Source organism: Periophthalmus magnuspinnatus, chromosome 18, assembly GCF_009829125.3.
Source record: "Periophthalmus magnuspinnatus isolate fPerMag1 chromosome 18, fPerMag1.2.pri, whole genome shotgun sequence".
NCBI lineage: Eukaryota > Metazoa > Chordata > Actinopteri > Gobiiformes > Gobiidae > Periophthalmus > Periophthalmus magnuspinnatus.
Window position 1 is genome coordinate 20543247 of NC_047143.1, and position 17948 is coordinate 20561194.

Consider the following 17948-nt stretch of genomic DNA (forward strand, 5'->3'; position numbering starts at 1 on the left):
TCTAGTTATGAATAAGAACTAAACCAGAGGCCAAACACGTACCTGCACACTGACAGTTGTAACCACAGAGAAGAGGTTTTGGATGGAGGCTGGATGGTGGAGAATAGATGTTTGCCCCTGAGGTTGGTGATGGTAGGCTGGGGCACTGACTGGGCAAAGTGATGTTAATTTAGGTGGAGAGCTGAGGAGGATCAAAATGGCTGCTTGCCCCTGTAGATGTTGCTGGTAGGCTGGGGCTGGAGCATTGTTTTGATGGAGGAGATCTTGGCTGATGTCGGAGCCATATTTATCTTTGAAGAAGATGGAGAAGGTGGAGATGGCTCGCCCCTGAAGATGTTGATGTAGAGCGGGGGCAGTAGCCACGAGGTGCAAGGCAGAAGAGATGGTTTCGTGGACAGGTTTTTTTTTTAGTTTTTTTTTTTGAGGGGTAGCCTAGTGCTGAAACCTACAAAACACAGACAATAAAGATTATTAATTGACACACAAATGGTATAAATTCAAAATGACACACACAGAAAAAACAATAAAATATAAAATGGTCGACACAAAAAACACAAAAATATTAATGGTGCAAATGCAAAATGGCACAAAGTAACTCTAAAATCTACGAATAAAAGTTAAAACCACTTCAAAATGTAAAAGTTCAAAATCAGTCTCATGTTGAGACTGAGAGCCCATGTTTAGTGGGACTTGCGTCTCTTGGCTGAGTGAGGAGGGGTGGGAGCAGAGGAGTCGGCAGCTTGTCTTTTAGGAGCCTGCACCAAAGAAGGAACATGGGGATTTGAGAAAACTACTTTTTTTTGGATTGATAAAAGTTCTGCATTGGCTTGTATTTACCTGCCCTGTCAGAAGGTGGTGCTGTGGGTGAGTGGGAGGAGCTCCAGCAGAGACAGCGGGCTGGGCCTGAAAAAGAAAAGGAGGAGATGTTTTAGGTGCCGGCTCCTTAGACACATCCACATCAATGAGAGGTGGATAGGGCCTTGTGCTACGGGACTCCCTGTAGTTCAGGAGACCTCCACTGGTCTCTATCTCGCAGATGAGGGGCTGCTCCATCTTCCCCCACAGGCGTTGCTTAATCCTACGGCCCAGCTTGAGGCTGTAGGGACGGGGACGACCACTGGGATACCTGCAAACACCCAGAGCACAAGAACACCAACAATTAGACTCATGTTTTAGAGGAGAGACTACTTATAAATAAAGACTAAACTGAGTAAAGCAGGACTGAGCCAAGACTAAAAACAGACTAAACAAGGAAACAAGGACCAAATAAATCTGAACCAGGACTGAACCAACTGAAAATGGTTCAGTAGCAGTAACATAAAACCAAAGAAAAATGTTGCTCAGTTACCAAATAATATGACAATGAATTGGTAGGAGTTAGAAAATGTGACCAGAGTTGAATCTGGTTGGCGAAACGTACGTCAGCATGGAGTCCACAACAGAGTGGTAGATGGGCTGATACTCCTCCACAGTGTGGCCATGGATGAGCAGAGGACACTCAGGGTCAGCGGGGCAGGGAGACTCAGGAAGAGGGTGAGCTGAGACGGAGGACTCAAAGGTGGGGACCTGGACCTGTTCAGGAGGAGTGGCAGCAGAGGGGGGAGGAGGAAGGAGGGGGGGGCATGATTTCAATGTACATTTTAGCACAATTATTGAAACCGAAGTAATGTATTTGGTTAAAGCATATTCTTGTTGTTGCATGGGAAAATAGCAGATTAAACTATATAGACTTGAATTTCCCTCCTACCGATTTCGCTTTGCGCTTCAAAGCGAGCCTCCTGGAGACACGCCTGGACTCCTCGGCTGGGGCAGAGGCGGAGACAGGGACCAAACCCAGGACTTTGGCCACCTCAGGAGCGGGAGTGTTGCTCAGGGCCTAAGGGACACAGAGGTGAGTTAGGTTTGATAAACTTTAGTGAGGTGCATTGTTTACCAAACTGTGGTACGAGTTTTACTGGTAGTTTGTAGCAGCCATTCTTAGAAAGTAATTTTATCTACTAAACATTGTAGCTCACGGTAGTTATAATGGGGTGATATGTGCTTTGTACTTTCTTACCTGTTCAGTCAAACCCCGAGACCTCCTCCTGGAGCAGGCGCTGTAGGAGTGGTCAAACAAGTGACCAGACGACACAAACTGGAAAACACAGAATAAAAGTTCAAGTTACTTTATATAGAAATAATTGGACTGAAACTTACCACAATATGTCTCTTATATTATTTGGCTTTACAAATAACATTTGGTCTAAAGCAAAACTAGCGTAAACCTTGACTACATTGGGGGAAAATATGCCAAAATCTATATACACTCAATCTCCCTTAATGAAACATAATGTACTTAATTGTCAAAATAGTACGATAAGTTTGAGTTAAAATTAGGTTACAGTTGAATATTAATGGTAAAACGGCGCTGTAGGAGGCGCTGTTCAGTCTTACCTGCTCCATGCTGAAAGCCTGTTAACTCAAGCACCAAGACAGTAAAAAAACACCTGCGGATCAGCTGATTTTCGATAAATCGTTGAATGAAAGGCCAAAGCGTGACTTTTTTCTCACAGACTTTGGAATGTTGAGATTTTTAAAAATAAACACAACGCGTCCATAGCAACACAACGCAACCACTTCACGTTCTAACAATTCGATAATTGATAAATGTAGAAATAGGCCTATTTACTTATCTACTTATTTAAAATTAAAGCAAAACTATTTATTTCATGAATATTACATTACTCCTGAATGTGCTGTGAATACTAATATAAGGATGCACCGATACCACTGCAAATTAATTCCGTACGATTTTATTTTGTAGCCTTCTTTTTCATCTTAGAATACTTATCTTATCTACTGAAATCATCACTGTAGTTAGGTATAATGCCAATATGATTTATTTACATAAGCATCTGGCTTTAATATTTACCACTTCCTCTTAGCTAACATGCTAACTGCTAACACGCCACTCTTAGCATAACAGTGACTGTTTTGTTACTTTTACAACGGCCACACTGTGATCAATATGGACATGTTATGTCTCTTTTAAAAGCTCTGAACATGCTCTATTCAGTCCTAAATTTGTTTGTCAATTATAATACGTTTCAATGCAGCACAAGCAAATAAACATCAGCGCCATTTAGCGACGTTAGCATGCTACTATTGTAAACACAAAAACAGCGCCGATATCCTCTATGAACTGTAAACACCTTTAGAGTCCTAAATATTTGTATATTTCATGTGACAGTCAAATATGCAGAACAGTTAATGTGTACCTTTTATGCTTCTGTACTCAGAGCTCACTGCTCTCTGGAGAGATGAGGTGTGACAGTACGAGTACTGACCAAACAAGAAGCAGCACAGCTACAGTGGTATCGGCTCTTGGTATCGGCGGCCCATTGACAGTAGGAGTACTGGCCCCCTATAGTGGTATTGGTATCTGTGCATCCCTACTCATTAATATTGTAATAGCTCTGTGTTGGGATGTGTTATTGTTTTATCCCTGTTGCATCAGGAGGGGGCGCTGTGGGGGTTTTGGACAATGTGTTGTGTTTTGAGAAGAGGGACTGAAGGCGAGGTCCAAGTTCTGTTCTGTGTTTTGGAGAGTTAGCGTGAGCTGTGGCTGAACAGCAGCTCGGTTGAGTGCCACCACTTTATTAAATAAACCCGTTTGCAAGAAACAAGGCGTGTGCTTCTTACCTGTGACTACGGGGCATTGCAATATGCGCATTTATGTGAAAATCATTCCAAAATCATTCCAAAATTTGGAAGGACTTAAGATTAAAGATTTGGAATCCAAATGATCTGGTGATTATAAATCTGATGTTATGTCTTACGTAACTCTTAACTTGGATCACTACTTTGTACTTCGTGAGTGATATGATTTTGAAGTAAGTGTACCCTTGCTTAAGTACATTATTTGGCTACTCTATCCAATTCTGCATTTTATGACATAAAGAATTGATAAATGCAAGCCCACTTTAGTCAAGTGGAATATATCAAAAATGCACCAGAAACCAAGAAAAAAATGTCCAGAATTTTTACATTTCTTTGGCAGACTTCCTTACATGTTTTACAGTATTATACGTGTGGCTATTGCTGTCGTGAGCCTCTAGAATTTGCAGTCTTAATAATTTAATAATTTGCTTTAAATTGATAATTGCCATAAATCACTTACACCCATGGATGGCCTAAATTCTGTATACTATAGATGTATTATATTATAATAAGAAAATGGTATGGTCTGGCATTTTAATAACAATATTAAGTTTTTTGTTGACTTTTGTCAGCCAAAGCAGAGTGCATTGAGTACAAATATTTTCACTTGCATTTGCAGTATTATAACTTAAAGAGTCCAGCTTGGACTACAATAACATAGTGTATGGTAAAGTAGAGTTGAAAGTTATTAAAGACATATACAATAAACTGTGTGCAAGGATCTCACTAACACTTGTATTGTAGAAACCAGTAGATGTGTAATATTTGGCAAAATGAATTGGAAAAAAAACAAAAACACAGAAAACATCCAATCATAATTAACTTTAGTTTATTAGATGAGAATCTGCTTGCCCTGATCTGATGCTTGCCCCTGTAAATTTTGAGCCATATTTGAACTGGAGGATGGTGTTACTGCTCTGTACATTTTAATGGTACACTGGGCAGTTGCAGGATGGTATTAGGCAGGTGCAATATGACAAGATGGTATTTTGATGTGGTAGTTTTCTTTTGCCCCTGTAGATGATGATGGCAGGCTGGGGCAGTAGAATCAGTTGAATTTGGAAGCATGCAGGTTTATTTGGACAGGCAGCCTGTTGTTGAAAACTGCAAAACACAGATAATAAAGAGTATTAGTTGACAAACACCCACCCCAGGCCTGGCTCCAGGGTGGGGCCCCAGTAACGCCAGTCCGGTCAACAAAACTGGCCTTGTTCTTAAACTCATCATGGAGGCTTCTGAACCGCTCTTGGTCTGATCCGTCTCCCAGGACCTGTTTGCCAGTGAGTGACCCTACCAGGGGCATGAAGCCCCCGACAACATAGCTCCCAGGATCATACGGGTGCACAAACCCCTCCACCACGTTAAGGTGGCGGTTCGAGGAGGGGAAAAAAGAGAAAATAAAGAGTATTAGTTCACAAACTTAAGAGGTACAAATTCAAATTCAATGATGCAAACACATACCTGTAACCATTGAGAAGAGTTTGGAGAGTGGCAGATTCTACTGCCCCTGTAGATGGTGATGGCAGGCTGGGGCAGTAGAATCTGTTGAAATTGGACACATAAGATGTTACATGTGTCGTAGGAGACGGTGGAGAAGATGGAGATGGCTCGCCCCTGAAGATGTTGATTTGAAGCAGTAGCCATGAAACGCAAGACAACCGTTTTTTCAGGGGCAGTCTGGTGTTGAAAGCTACAAAACACAGACAATAAAGATTATTAAATGGTACACATTCAAAATCACAATCAAATCTAAAATGCTAAAATTACACAAGAGCACAGTTACCACCAATAATTAGACACATATTTTTAAGGAGAGTCTAGTTATGAATAAGAACTAAACCAGAGGCCAAACACGTACCTGCACACTGACAGTTGTAACCACGGAGAAGAGGTTTTGGATGGAGGCTGGATGGTGGAGAATAGATGTTTGCCCCTGAGGTTGGTGATGGTAGGCTGGGGCACTGACTGGGCAAAGTCATGTTAATTTCGGTGGAGAGCTGAGGAGGATCAAAATGGCTGCTTGCCCCTGTAGATGTTGCTGGTAGGCTGGGGCTGGAGCATTGTTTTGATGGAGGAGATCTTGGCTGATGTCGGAGCCATATTTATCTTTGAAGAAGATGGAGAAGGTGGAGATGGCTCGCCCCTGAAGATGTTGATGTAGAGCGGGGGCAGTAGCCACGAGGTGCAAAGCAGAAGAGATGGTTTGGTGGACAGTTTTTTTTTTTGTTTTTTTTTTTGAGGGGTTGCCTAGTGCTGAAACCTACAAAACACAGACAATAAAGATTATTAATTGGCACACAAATGGTATAAATTCAAAATGACACACAAAGAAAAAACAATAAAATATAAAATGGTCGACACAAAGATATTAATGGTGCAAATGCAAAATGGCACAAAGTAACTCTAAAATCTACAAATAAAAGTTAAAACCACTTCAAAATGTAAAAGTTCAAAATCAGTCTCATGTTGAGACTGAGAGCCCATGTTTAGTGGGACTTGCGTCTCTTGGCTGAGTGAGGAGGGGTGGGAGCAGAGGAGTCGGCAGCTTGTCTTTTAGGAGCCTGCACCAAAGAAGGAACATGGGGATTTGAGAAAACCACTTTCTTTGGATTGATAAAAGTTCTGCATTGGCTTGTATTTACCTGCCCTGTCAGAAGGTGGTGCTGTGGGTGACTGGGAGGAGCTCCAGCAGAGACAGCGGGCTGGGCCTGAAAAAGAAAAGGAGGAGATGTTTTAGGTGCCGGCTCCTTAGACACATCCACATCAATGAGAGGTGGATAGGGCCTTGTGCTATGGGACTCCCTGTAGTGCAGGAGACCTCCACTGGTCTCTATCTCGCAGATGAGGGGCTGCTCCATCTCCCCCCACAGGCGTTGCTTAATCCTACGGCCCAGCTTCAGGCTGTAGGGACGGGGACGACCACTGGGATACCTGCAAACACCCAGAGCATAAGAACACCAACAATTAGACTCATGTTTTAGAGGAGAGACTACTTATAAATAAAGACTAAACTGAGTAAAGCAGGACTGAGCCAAGACTAAAAACAGACTAAACAAGGAAACAAGGACCAAATAAATCTGAACCGGGACTGAACCAACTGAAAATGGTTCAGTAGCAGTAACATAAAACCAAAGAAAAATGTTGCTCAGTTACCAAATAATATGACAATGAATTGGTAGGAGTTAGAAAATGTGACCAGAGTTGAATCTGGTTGGTGAAACGTACGTCAGCATGGAGTCCACAACAGAGTGGTAGATGGGCTGATACTCCTCCACAGTGTGGCCATGGATGAGCAGAGGACACTCAGGGTCAGCGGGGCAGGGAGACTCAGGAAGAGGGTGAGCTGAGACGGAGGACTCCAAGGTGGGGACCTGGACCTGTTCAGGAGGAGTGGCAGCAGAGGGGGGAGGAGGAAGGAGGGGGGGCACGATTTCAATGTACATTTTAGCACAATTATTGAAACCGAAGTAATGTATTTGGTTAAAGCATATTCTTGTTGTTGCATGGGAAAATAGCAGATTAAACTATATAGACTTGAATTTCCCTCTTACCGATTTCGCTTTGCGCTTCAAAGCGAGCCTCCTGGAGACACGCCTGGACTCCTCGGCTGGGGGCAGAGGCGGAGACAGGGACCAAACCCGCGACTTTGGCCACCTCAGGAGCGGGAGTGTTGCTCAGGGCCTAAGGGACACAGAGGTGAGTTAGGTTTGATAAACTTTAGTGAGGTGCATTGTTTACCAAACTGTGGTACGAGTTTCACTGGTAGTTTGTAGCAGCCATTCTTAGAAAGTAATTTTATCTACTAAACATTGTAGCTCACGGTAGTTATAATGGGGTGATATGTGCTTTGTACTTTCTTACCTGTTCAGTCAAACCCCGAGACCTCCTCCTGCAGCAGGCACTGTAGGAGTGGTCAAACAAGTGACCAGACAACACAAACTGGAAAACACAGAATAAAAGTTCAAGTTACTTTATATAGAAATAATTGGACTGAAACTTACCACAATATGTCTCTTATATTATTTGGCTTTCCAAATAACATTTGGTCTAAAGCAAAACTAGCGTAAACCTTGACTACATTGGGGGAAAATATGCCAAAATCTATATACACTCAATCTCCCTTAATGAAACATAATGTACTTAATTGTCAAAATAGTACAATAAGTTTGAGTTAAAATTAGCTGCTCCATGCTGAAAGCCTGTTAACTCAAGCACCAAGACAGTAAAAAAACACCTGCGGATCAGCTGATTTTCGATAAATGAATGAAAGGCCAAAGCGTGACTTTTTTCTCTCAGACTTTGGAATGTTGAAATTTTTAAAAATAAACACAACGCGTCCATAGCAACACAACGCGTCCTTAGCAACACAACGCGTCCTTAGCAACACAACGCGTCCATAGCAACACAACGCAACCACTTCACGTTCTAACAATTCCATAACTGATAAATGTAGAAATAGGCCTATTTACTTATCTACTTATTTAAAATTAAAGCAAAACTATTTATTTCATGAATATTACATTACTCCTGAATGTGCTGTGAATACTCATATAAGGATGCACCGATACCACTGCAAATTAATTTCGTAGGATTTTATTTTGTAGCCTTCTTTTTCATCTTAGAATACTTATCTTATCTACTGAAATCATCACTGTAGTTAGGTATAATGCCAATGATTTATTTAGATAAGCATCTGGCTTTAATATTTACCACTTCCTCTTAGCTAACATGCTAACTGCTAACACGCCACTCTTAGCATAACAGTGACTGTTTTGTTACTTTTACAACGGCCACACTGTGATCAATATCGACATGTTATGTCTCTTTTAAAAGCTCTGGACATGCTCTATTCATGCTCTATATTTCTTTGTCAATTATAATACGTTTCAATGCAGCACAAGCAAATAAACGTCAGCGCCACTTAGCGACGTTAGCATGCTACTATTGTAAACACAAACACTGCGCCGATATCCTCTGTGAACTGTAAACACCTTTAGAGTCCTAAATATTTGTATATTTCATGTGACAGTCAAATATGCAGAACAGTTAATGTGTACCTTTTATGCTTCTGTACTCAGAGCTCACTGCTCTCGTCAAACAAGAAGCAGCACAGCTACAGTGGTATCGGCTCTTGGTATCGGCGGCCCATTGACAGTACGAGTACTGACCAAACAAGAAGCAGCACAGCTACAGTGGTATCGGCTCTTGGTATCGGCGGCCCATTGACAGTACGAGTACTGGCCATATCAAAATGCACCAGAAACCAAGAAAAAAATGTCCAGAATTTTTACATTTCTTTGGCAGACTTCCTTACATGTTTTACAGTATTATACGTGTGGCTATTGCTGTCGTGAGCCTCTAAAATTTGCAGTCTTAATAATTTAATAATTTGCTTTAAATTGATAATTGCCATAAATCACTTACACCCATGGATGGCCTAAATTCTGTATACTATGGATGTATTGTATTATAATAAGAAAATGGTATGGTCTGGCATTTTAATAACAATATTAAGTTTTTTGTTGACTTTTGTCAGCCAAAGCAGAGTGCATTGAGTACAAATATTTTCACTTGCATTTGCAGTATTATAACTTAAAGAGTCCAGCTTGGACTACAATAACATAGTGTATGGTAAAGTAGAGTTGAAAGTTATTAAAGACATATACAATAAACTGTGTGCAAGGATCTCACTAACACTTGTATTGTAGAAACCAGTAGATGTGTAATATTTGGCAAAATGAATTGGAAAAAAAACAAAAACACAGAAAACATCCAATCATAATTAACTTTAGTTTATTAGATAAGAATCTGCTTGCCCTGATCTGATGCTTGCTCCTGTAAATTTTGAGCCATATTTGAACTGGAGGATGGTGTTACTGCTCTGTAGATTTTAATGGTACACTGGGCAGTTGCAGGATGGTATTAGGCAGGTGCAATATGACAAGATGGTATTTTGATGTGGTAGTTTTCTTTTGCCCCTGTAGATGATGATGGCAGGCTGGGGCAGTAGAATCAGTTGAATTTGGAAGCATGCAGGTTTATTTGGACAGGCAGCCTGTTGTTGAAAACTGCAAAACACAGATAATAAAGAGTATTAGTTGACAAACACCCACCCCAGGCCTGGCTCCTGGGTGGGGCCCCAGTAACACCAGCCCGGTCAACAAAACTGGCTTTGTTCTTAAACTCATCATGGAGGCTTCTGAACCGCCTCCATGATGTCTTAATGTCTTTCTGATTCTGTAAAGCACTTCGAATTTCTTTTTGTATGAATTGCGCTATACAAATAAACTTGACTTGCCTTTTGTACAGACGTGGCCACAATCAGAATTCCTATTAAACCGAACAGATGACTGTCCATTTGACTGCAGCTGACTCCTCCAGCTCCAGTCTCCAGAGGACGACCCGCTTCTGTCTGTGGGCCTGTGTTCAAAGCTGCCTGTCTGTACCAGATTAGCCCCTTACAGCGGCTTACACGCCTTTGAAAGAGGTGCCACTCAGGAGCCCAGCAGGGGGCGTTCATCGATTGGCATAGGGCCCTTGTGGTGCCCTGCCATAGCTTACTTCATGCGTTATAATAGCTGTAATAGTTTGTTTTTTATGGAGACACTTTAGACAGTATTTTGTGTGTCTATATACACTTGGGGGTGTGGTGATAAAAATCGAATCGTGATCTCATCCGTGTGACGATCGGCTGTTTTGGTGATGTCATCAGATCAGACATAGTGACTTTTACCTCTCTTATTTATCAACCTCCCTAAGGCTCTGAGTGAGTGACTGTTGGAATAAACCAATCATAATGAACTATGACCTCTCAAACCAAGCAGATGACTTTATTTACCACTTAAAGGCAATATAAAGAATCCTGATAATACCAAAAACATGATCTGACTACAATTCCTATATAGTATTCACTAGTGTTCTGTTAATAACTTAAGTTTCCATTTAAGTCGGACTAAACACCTAAACTTCACCCACAACCACAGAGAGTGGGCAGGGCTGGCCTTAGCTTTCAGGGGGCCCTAAGCAGAAAGTATCTCTGGGGCCCTCGGCAGTGGATGTACCTGGGCTCAGCTATTGGTGACTAGCATTTGACAACAATATGACCATGCTCTCATCGCCTTGTCCAGTTGTGTTTCTATTTATATGACCAAAAGGCTGAAATATTTTAAAACCGCCATTTAAAAGTACCTCAGCAGCCTCAGCGCACCTCGAGAGTGTAAACACATAGACAAAACAAATGTAGGCAGTAGATATTTTGCTACTATATGTAAAACACAAATGTAATCTTTATAGAGGGATATTTAGGCTGCTGTAAATACCCGCACTGTTTCTAGTATAATTGTACATATTATATTATTTTCAATACATATGTATGGGCTCTTGGGGGCCCTCTGGTGGCTTTGGGGCCCTAAGCAGCTGCTTAGTCTGCTTATAGGCCCTGGATCTGAGCACCTATTTATTTTTGATTGTTGTTCCTTTTTATTTTATGTCACTTTGTCTCTGTGCAGCACTTTGGAAGCAATTTGTTTATGAAATGTGCTATATAAATAAAGTGGATTGGATTGTTTGGATCTGGGGGTGTAAGGAGCAGTCTACACTTCAAACTCCGTCCCAGCAGCCAGGTCAGGGACAGTCCTGCTTGATGTTACCAAGTACTTGAAATTGTGAGAGCCACTAGAGCCAGGACACACCCATTTTGATAAATTTTTTACCTCAAAGCTGCAAATATACCTTGTTTGCACTGGAGCTGATGTAGTGTTTAGTTCCACTGTAAATTACCTTATGGTCTTACACTAGTTCTACAGTTCTACAGATTAAGACCAAGTATATTTTTTCTGCTTTATCTGCTTAATATCCATATACAAGTAGAACAACTGAAAAATAAATAAATAAATAAATAAATAAATAACAATACAAATACAAACAATCTTTTCCTATCATTTAAAAACATCAAGCTCACTTCAAGTTTGGTTATCATAAACTGTGTAAAAAATAAGCAGATACATGCTGCCCTCTTGTGATGAAAGCTGCTCATTACGCTTGAATAAGGCTTGTACTACTAAATGAATGTGTTGTACCCTTTATATTCACAGATGGGGCAAGCACATGACAGCACAAGACACTACTTCTATCATGCGACTATAACAGGCTCATTTTTACTCATACAATATTACGTATGTTTATCTTTGAGCTTGATGACTTTAAGAAATAAACAGAGATCCCTTTTCATATATTTATTTATTAAGGTTTAGAAAGTACAGGACAAAAAATAATGCAAATGTTATTTCCAAACTGGTTAAAAGAAATGGAGCAACATAAACTTGATTTATTACTAATGCAATATTCCTATCTTTTTTGTTTTTTCTTGTAATAACCTTTTAAAATCAAGATATTATTGAACTTTTTTCATTCAAACATAGTTGTTCTGGTCTAAATATCAGTGGTCTATGTCATTTATTGTAGGGCTTTTAATAAAATGTAATATGTAAACTAGCACATGTTAAAAATCAGATTAACATTGAAAAGAATATAACATTTTGGCATTTCATCATACTCATCATGCTCTTTTTTAAACAAAGGATTAGTTTGTTTTAATACCTGATGTGGCGTTGCTGTGAGACTCCAGGTGAGAGTAAAAAGCCTGTTTAAATGCTGCTTTAAACCTGCTTTAAATCAGCTGACCAACATCACCTGACCACTCTGAGGATGACCATAGTGAGGAGTCGAAACTGTCAGGTACGAAAACAAACTAAACCTGAAAAAAGACCAGCTGAACCTCACTGGACTAGTACTTTTGAGTGTTGCTGCTTACATAACTGAAGTCAAATCTTTATCAAAAACACATAGATATGAATAATACTTGCTTGCATTGACTCGCACTAGCACTTGTAAACATATTTTTAGCATGACTTTGAACAATACCCTCTATATAATCAATGTAAGCAATAATGTTAAAGGCTAGATTGACATTATAATAGATTCTTTGTATAGCAGTGTCTTTGTCTTGTTTTCCATTGTCTCTATGCTAATCACAGCTCGCTGACCGCTCCGCATTTCGAAACCTGATTAGTCTTTTTAAGTAAACTATTTCAGCTATTTCCCATTGTCTTTACATTTGGAACAAGGTGACTACTTTCCTAGGTTGAATTCATTTGAGGTATAAAACATAGTGCTATTACAAACTTTGCATGAAAAATATTAGAAAACATACAAACTAGAATACAAAAGTATAAAACTCCCTTTACTGCTTCTTGAAGATTCTCTTGGCATCCACACCGTCATAGTTGTAAGTCTAGAAAAAGAAAGTAGTAATAGTTATGTGGTTGGTTATGTGATTAGAAGTTGATAGTAAAATTACAAACTTGATTTCGATAGTAAGGAATAGACTCGATACCAATTCCGATATGACCATGATTATTAAAAACACAGTGGTCCATGGGCATATACTAGTCTAATGTGACTTTTTTAGTATCGATACCTGCTCAAATGAGTATCTAGTTTTGATACTAGTTTTAGTATTGATTGGTATCTGCTTTTCGATACTTTTGATAGTATTTAATGATAATTTGTGATGCATTATTTAACATTTTCTTAAATGTAATAAAAAATAAATAAACAATAATAAACAATAATAATAATAAAATAAATAAATTTTATTATTATTATTATTATTATTATTAATAATAATAATAATAATAATAATAATAATAATAATAATAATAATAATAATAATAATAATAATAATAATAATAATAAAGCTCCACTGACTTCCTTTTCAAATCTGAAGAAATTATTTTGTAACATTGTCTCATAACAAGCATCTGATTTTCATTTATGATTTTTTTTTAATTTATTTATTTTTTGCTGCTGAAAAATGCCTATATAACAATTCTGAAATCCCTTTTCACCAGAAGAGGGCACTATCCCCACCCAGGACGATGGGTGGGGATAGTGGGTAGGTGCAAACTGACATTTTCTGAGCACCCAAGTCTCAATGCAGGACAATACAGGCTTACTCAAGCATGCATGGGTTGTTGAACCAAAATAAAACTTTGAGTTAGCTAAACATCATTATAACAGTTAAAATCTCATCAAAGTTGAGTTTACTTAACGTCTTCTTTAGTATTAGCTTGAATGTTCAGAGCATATACAATACTAACCTGCACCAACTCTCCGTCCACAATAGACCTCGTGGTGATCAGGACTTTGCTGTTGTCTTTCCTCGTGAACTTTCCATTCAGTTTATCCCCCTCCAACTCCCATGTTCCCTACAAAATACAAGTACAACGTTTCAAATTTCTTAAGATTGTTCAGTTTTTGTAAAAAATAAGTTTGGATGCCTTACGGAGACTTCGGTGCCGTCCGCGAGGGTATAATCAAACTGGACGCCCAAAGTGAAGTCGATGTCTTTGGTGCGGAAAGTGCTGGACTCCTTGAGGTGGAAGTTGTTTCCGTTTTGCTCAATGGTGATTTTGAGGTTGTCGTGCTCAGCTAGCTTACGTTTCATCACATTAATACCTAGGACACAGAAATATTGACAATTTTATTTGTTACTAAACTGTTTATATGGTGTTTGAATATCGTTGTCTACAGTTCCGAGTCTATTTTGACAATTTTAGTGCAAACTAGGTAAATTTGCAGCTTTGTGATAAAAAAAAAAGTGCAAATATTAGTGAGTCCTGGCTCCTGTGACCACTGCAGTTTTAAGCACTTGGTGACATCACACAGGACTGCCTTGATTACAGCTTGGTGTTGCTGATTACAAACACCTAGCTGGAGGAGCGGAGTTTGAATTGTGGATACTTGTTACTCATATGTCCAGACCCCACCCCTCCTCGATGCTCACTCTCTTCTTTAGTTCTCCAGGCACTGCCAAGTTTAGCAGCTCTATTTGAAACGTGGATGTGGACATAGTTTCGGTGTTTAGTCCCATTTTAAGTTAATCATTTCGAAACGTTTTGTCATTCAGACTAAAGTGGCTCTCAAACTGTGGGTCCTTTCTAGTGGCACCCAAGTTGCAACTGTCATCTCATAAACAGCTGGTGGTTAAAAACTTGCTCTCCTCCTCATACTGTTGTTGTGCGCTTGGGCAAGACACTCCTGAATGAATTGTTTTATTATGTAGCGATGGCAAGAGATCGTGCCAATCTATCACCACCAAGGAGTGAACAAATAGCTGTAAAATGATGGTATTTGTAAGTGTTTTATTGCTGTTTGTACTGCTGTCAGATCAAGTCAGTTTTCTAAAGTCCGCCACTAGTCTCCATGGATACGCTGATGCTATGCCACTGAAACTTCTCTTCTATCTCCACATCGACAAAAAGTGACGACACGGGGCCAACTTAGATCAGGTTAGAACAGGTTAGATCTGTGGAGAGGTGTGTCAGCTTACAGTAAGAATGCACGTTCTTCAGCAATAAAAACACATAATGAACTAAATGCTAGGTAGAAACTGGGTAACATTCCATGCCAAATGTTAACATCTCCGTGGAGACAAGTAGGCGGCATTCATCCCACCCGAATAGTGCGGAATAGTTATAGTGCAGTGCTGCTTTGAAGACTATCGAAGTAAAAAGTTTGAGATCTTTTAACCTGTAAAACTTCTTACAAAACTTCATACAACACAATGGAAAGGCTTCACTTACCCATCTACTCTATGAATATGATGTAAGTTTAATACCTCACTGTGTAACTTTTCAAGCAAGACAAGCAGCATTCATCCCACCAGAACCAGAAAAGTTATGAAATTATTGTAAAAAGTATCGGTTGACCTCCAAAACTTCATACAACACAATCTTTTACAAATCCCTTAAGCGCACAGAGACCTCACTTACCCATCTGCTCCATAAACTTCTCATAATTCTCACTGCGGTCTACTTTCCAGATCCCGTTAAACGCCATGTCTGGAGGCTAGCTGAGAGGCCAGTGATGAAGCAACACCGTGGGATTGAGAACATCCAGTTGCCCCTACTTTATACCCCACCCCTCCCCTCTTCTTTACCCATAAACCACCTCTCCACACTCCCCCCCTGCAGGTTGGCACGGCGACGCTCCCTTCCTTTATCTCGCTGATTATCTTGTCTGCTCATGTGGCCATCGAAAGAATGTCAAATGTAGGGCGATTGCAGCACGACCTTGAGGGCTGATAAAATAATGTAACGGCGGTTAGATGGACAGTGAACGCCCCTCCTGTAGTGATGACACAAATCAGAAACACTGCTACACTGTTTAATGGGACGGAGACGAGAGGGAGAGCGGAGGGGGGTGGTGGTGGTGGTGCAATGTCTGTGTGCATAGTTGGCATTCATTCAACTTTTCTGCCCCTTTCAGTCTGTTCTGTGTCGCCTGATTGTGCCCGGCATGACAATGAGTTGCAAAAGGGCTTTCTCGCTGGCAATGGCGATTTGGCAGCAGTACAAAACGTAGTGACCCAAAAGAGAATACTTCACTTGTGCTAAAAAGACCAGTAACCTTTTGTAGCAACATGTGCAAATTGTAGATTATTTATAGGGCTGTCATGATGCTACTGTTTTAAAGTCTATTTTGATACAGATTCCGATACCACAGTAGTTAACAACACTTGTTCTTAGAAAATAGAATGAGATTTCCAGTATTTAATCGTAGTAGTTTCTTTTATATTAGCATGTGGTGTATATATCTATGTAATCCCGCAGTCGTCCAGGTATGATCCATAGTGGTCACATAGATCAATATATCAATTGGCCGATATTTGCAAAACCGGTTACTGGCTTTACGTTTCTGCATATTTTGTTTTCGCTACCTAAAGAATCCACATAAAGCTTTATTTGAACACTGCAAGGAGCAAAATGCAAAGAGATAACTGGATAAAATGTAACTGTGCAGCTCTCTTACAAGTTTGTGGTTAAAAAAAAGTGCTCTGGGTGAGTTTTAGTAAATTTAAATGAGAGAATTTGCGAGAAAGAATCAAAATCGGCCTAAAATATCGGCAGAGCTTATCAGGCATCAGTTCCTCTGGATTCTAAACATTTAATATCGGCATCGTCCATGAAAAAAACATATCGATCACACTCTAGCATATACTAGTCTATCTTATGTTTGTACTGATACACCTCAAGATCATTCTAAAGCTATTCAGGAAAGCAAAAGACGAAATTAAATCTGTCAACTGAAAAAATTGTCGTAAGAGTGAAGACGTTTCGCTGCTCATCCAAGCTATGGATGGACAACGATTTGTCCAGTTGACAGATTTAATTTCGTCCTTTGCTATGGATCAGACCTGGATGAATGAGAGATTACACAGACTATTCAGGAAGGATTCATTACTGTCCTGTGAATGTGACTTTTTGTATTGATACCTCCTCATCTCAGTATCTAGTTTAGTATCAGATTTTCCCTACTTTTGACAACTCAACAAATTATGTATAACAATTGTTCTGATTAACTTGATTCCATAGGTGTGGAGATAAAAGTTTGTAGCTGAGAGGGAAATATGACGGCACCGGCTATTTGGCAGCGGTACAAAAAGTAGTGACCCAACAGAGAATACTCCACTTTTGCACAGAAAAATACTTAAATAACGGTGCATTTTTGTACAAATAACAAGTACTGGTTTATCTGATGCCATAGATGTTGAGATAAATGTACAAGTCTGTGAGAAAGTCTACTGCCCAACATTATATAATTGCCAGCACATTCTTGTATAGGAACTTTGTAACGACTACACCTTAATCAGCCTTAATGAAGCATGAAGAAATATTTAACTCATAATGAACAAAGCGTTTATATATAGACAAACTGCGATTCTCTCAGTATCAGCCCCATGCAAGAGCAAAACTTTGTGTTACTTCAAAAGTCCTTTGTGGAAATGTCCTCATGAGACCTGGTCTGAGTCAAATTTACATTGGCCCCGTTTGCAACAGTTTGGACTCAGTGCCTTAGTTTGTCCCTGCTTCAAGCCAGGAGCCAGTTGAGAAATGTTTACTGTTGGAAATAAATTAACAGAACAAAAGAGCAAAGCATTCCTTTAAACTCTCTATTTAGTATTAAAGCAAATATGGTATTACAGTTTATTCATTTGAAAGCGCAATATTGATCTAAAAGGGACTGATAATAGAAACAGATTCAGTGAAGTCATTTTAAAGCTTCAGTTTGTAACTTTTTAGCCAAAGAATGTATACTAAAATGTCCATGTTCCCAGTAGAACTTTGAGATCAGCAGACCAGAAAACACATTTGTATGCACTGGCTGTAAACATAAGATGAGAAAAA

The 17948-nt window shown here is 39.7% G+C and overlaps 1 protein-coding gene across 1 annotated transcript; it reads right to left on the minus strand.

Moving 5' to 3' along the window:
- Positions 1-12786: 12786 nt before the first annotated feature.
- On the minus strand, positions 12787-15814 carry LOC117386361 (fatty acid-binding protein, intestinal-like). The gene is made up of 4 exons (XM_033983714.2): positions 15534-15814; positions 14045-14217; positions 13860-13967; positions 12787-12991 (listed from the first exon to the last, which is right to left on the minus strand). The coding sequence occupies exons 1-4, from the start codon at positions 15598-15600 to the stop codon at positions 12941-12943; spliced, it is 399 nt and encodes a 132-aa protein (XP_033839605.1). The 5' UTR covers positions 15601-15814; the 3' UTR covers positions 12787-12940.
- Between the last annotated feature and the right edge of the window lie 2134 nt (positions 15815-17948).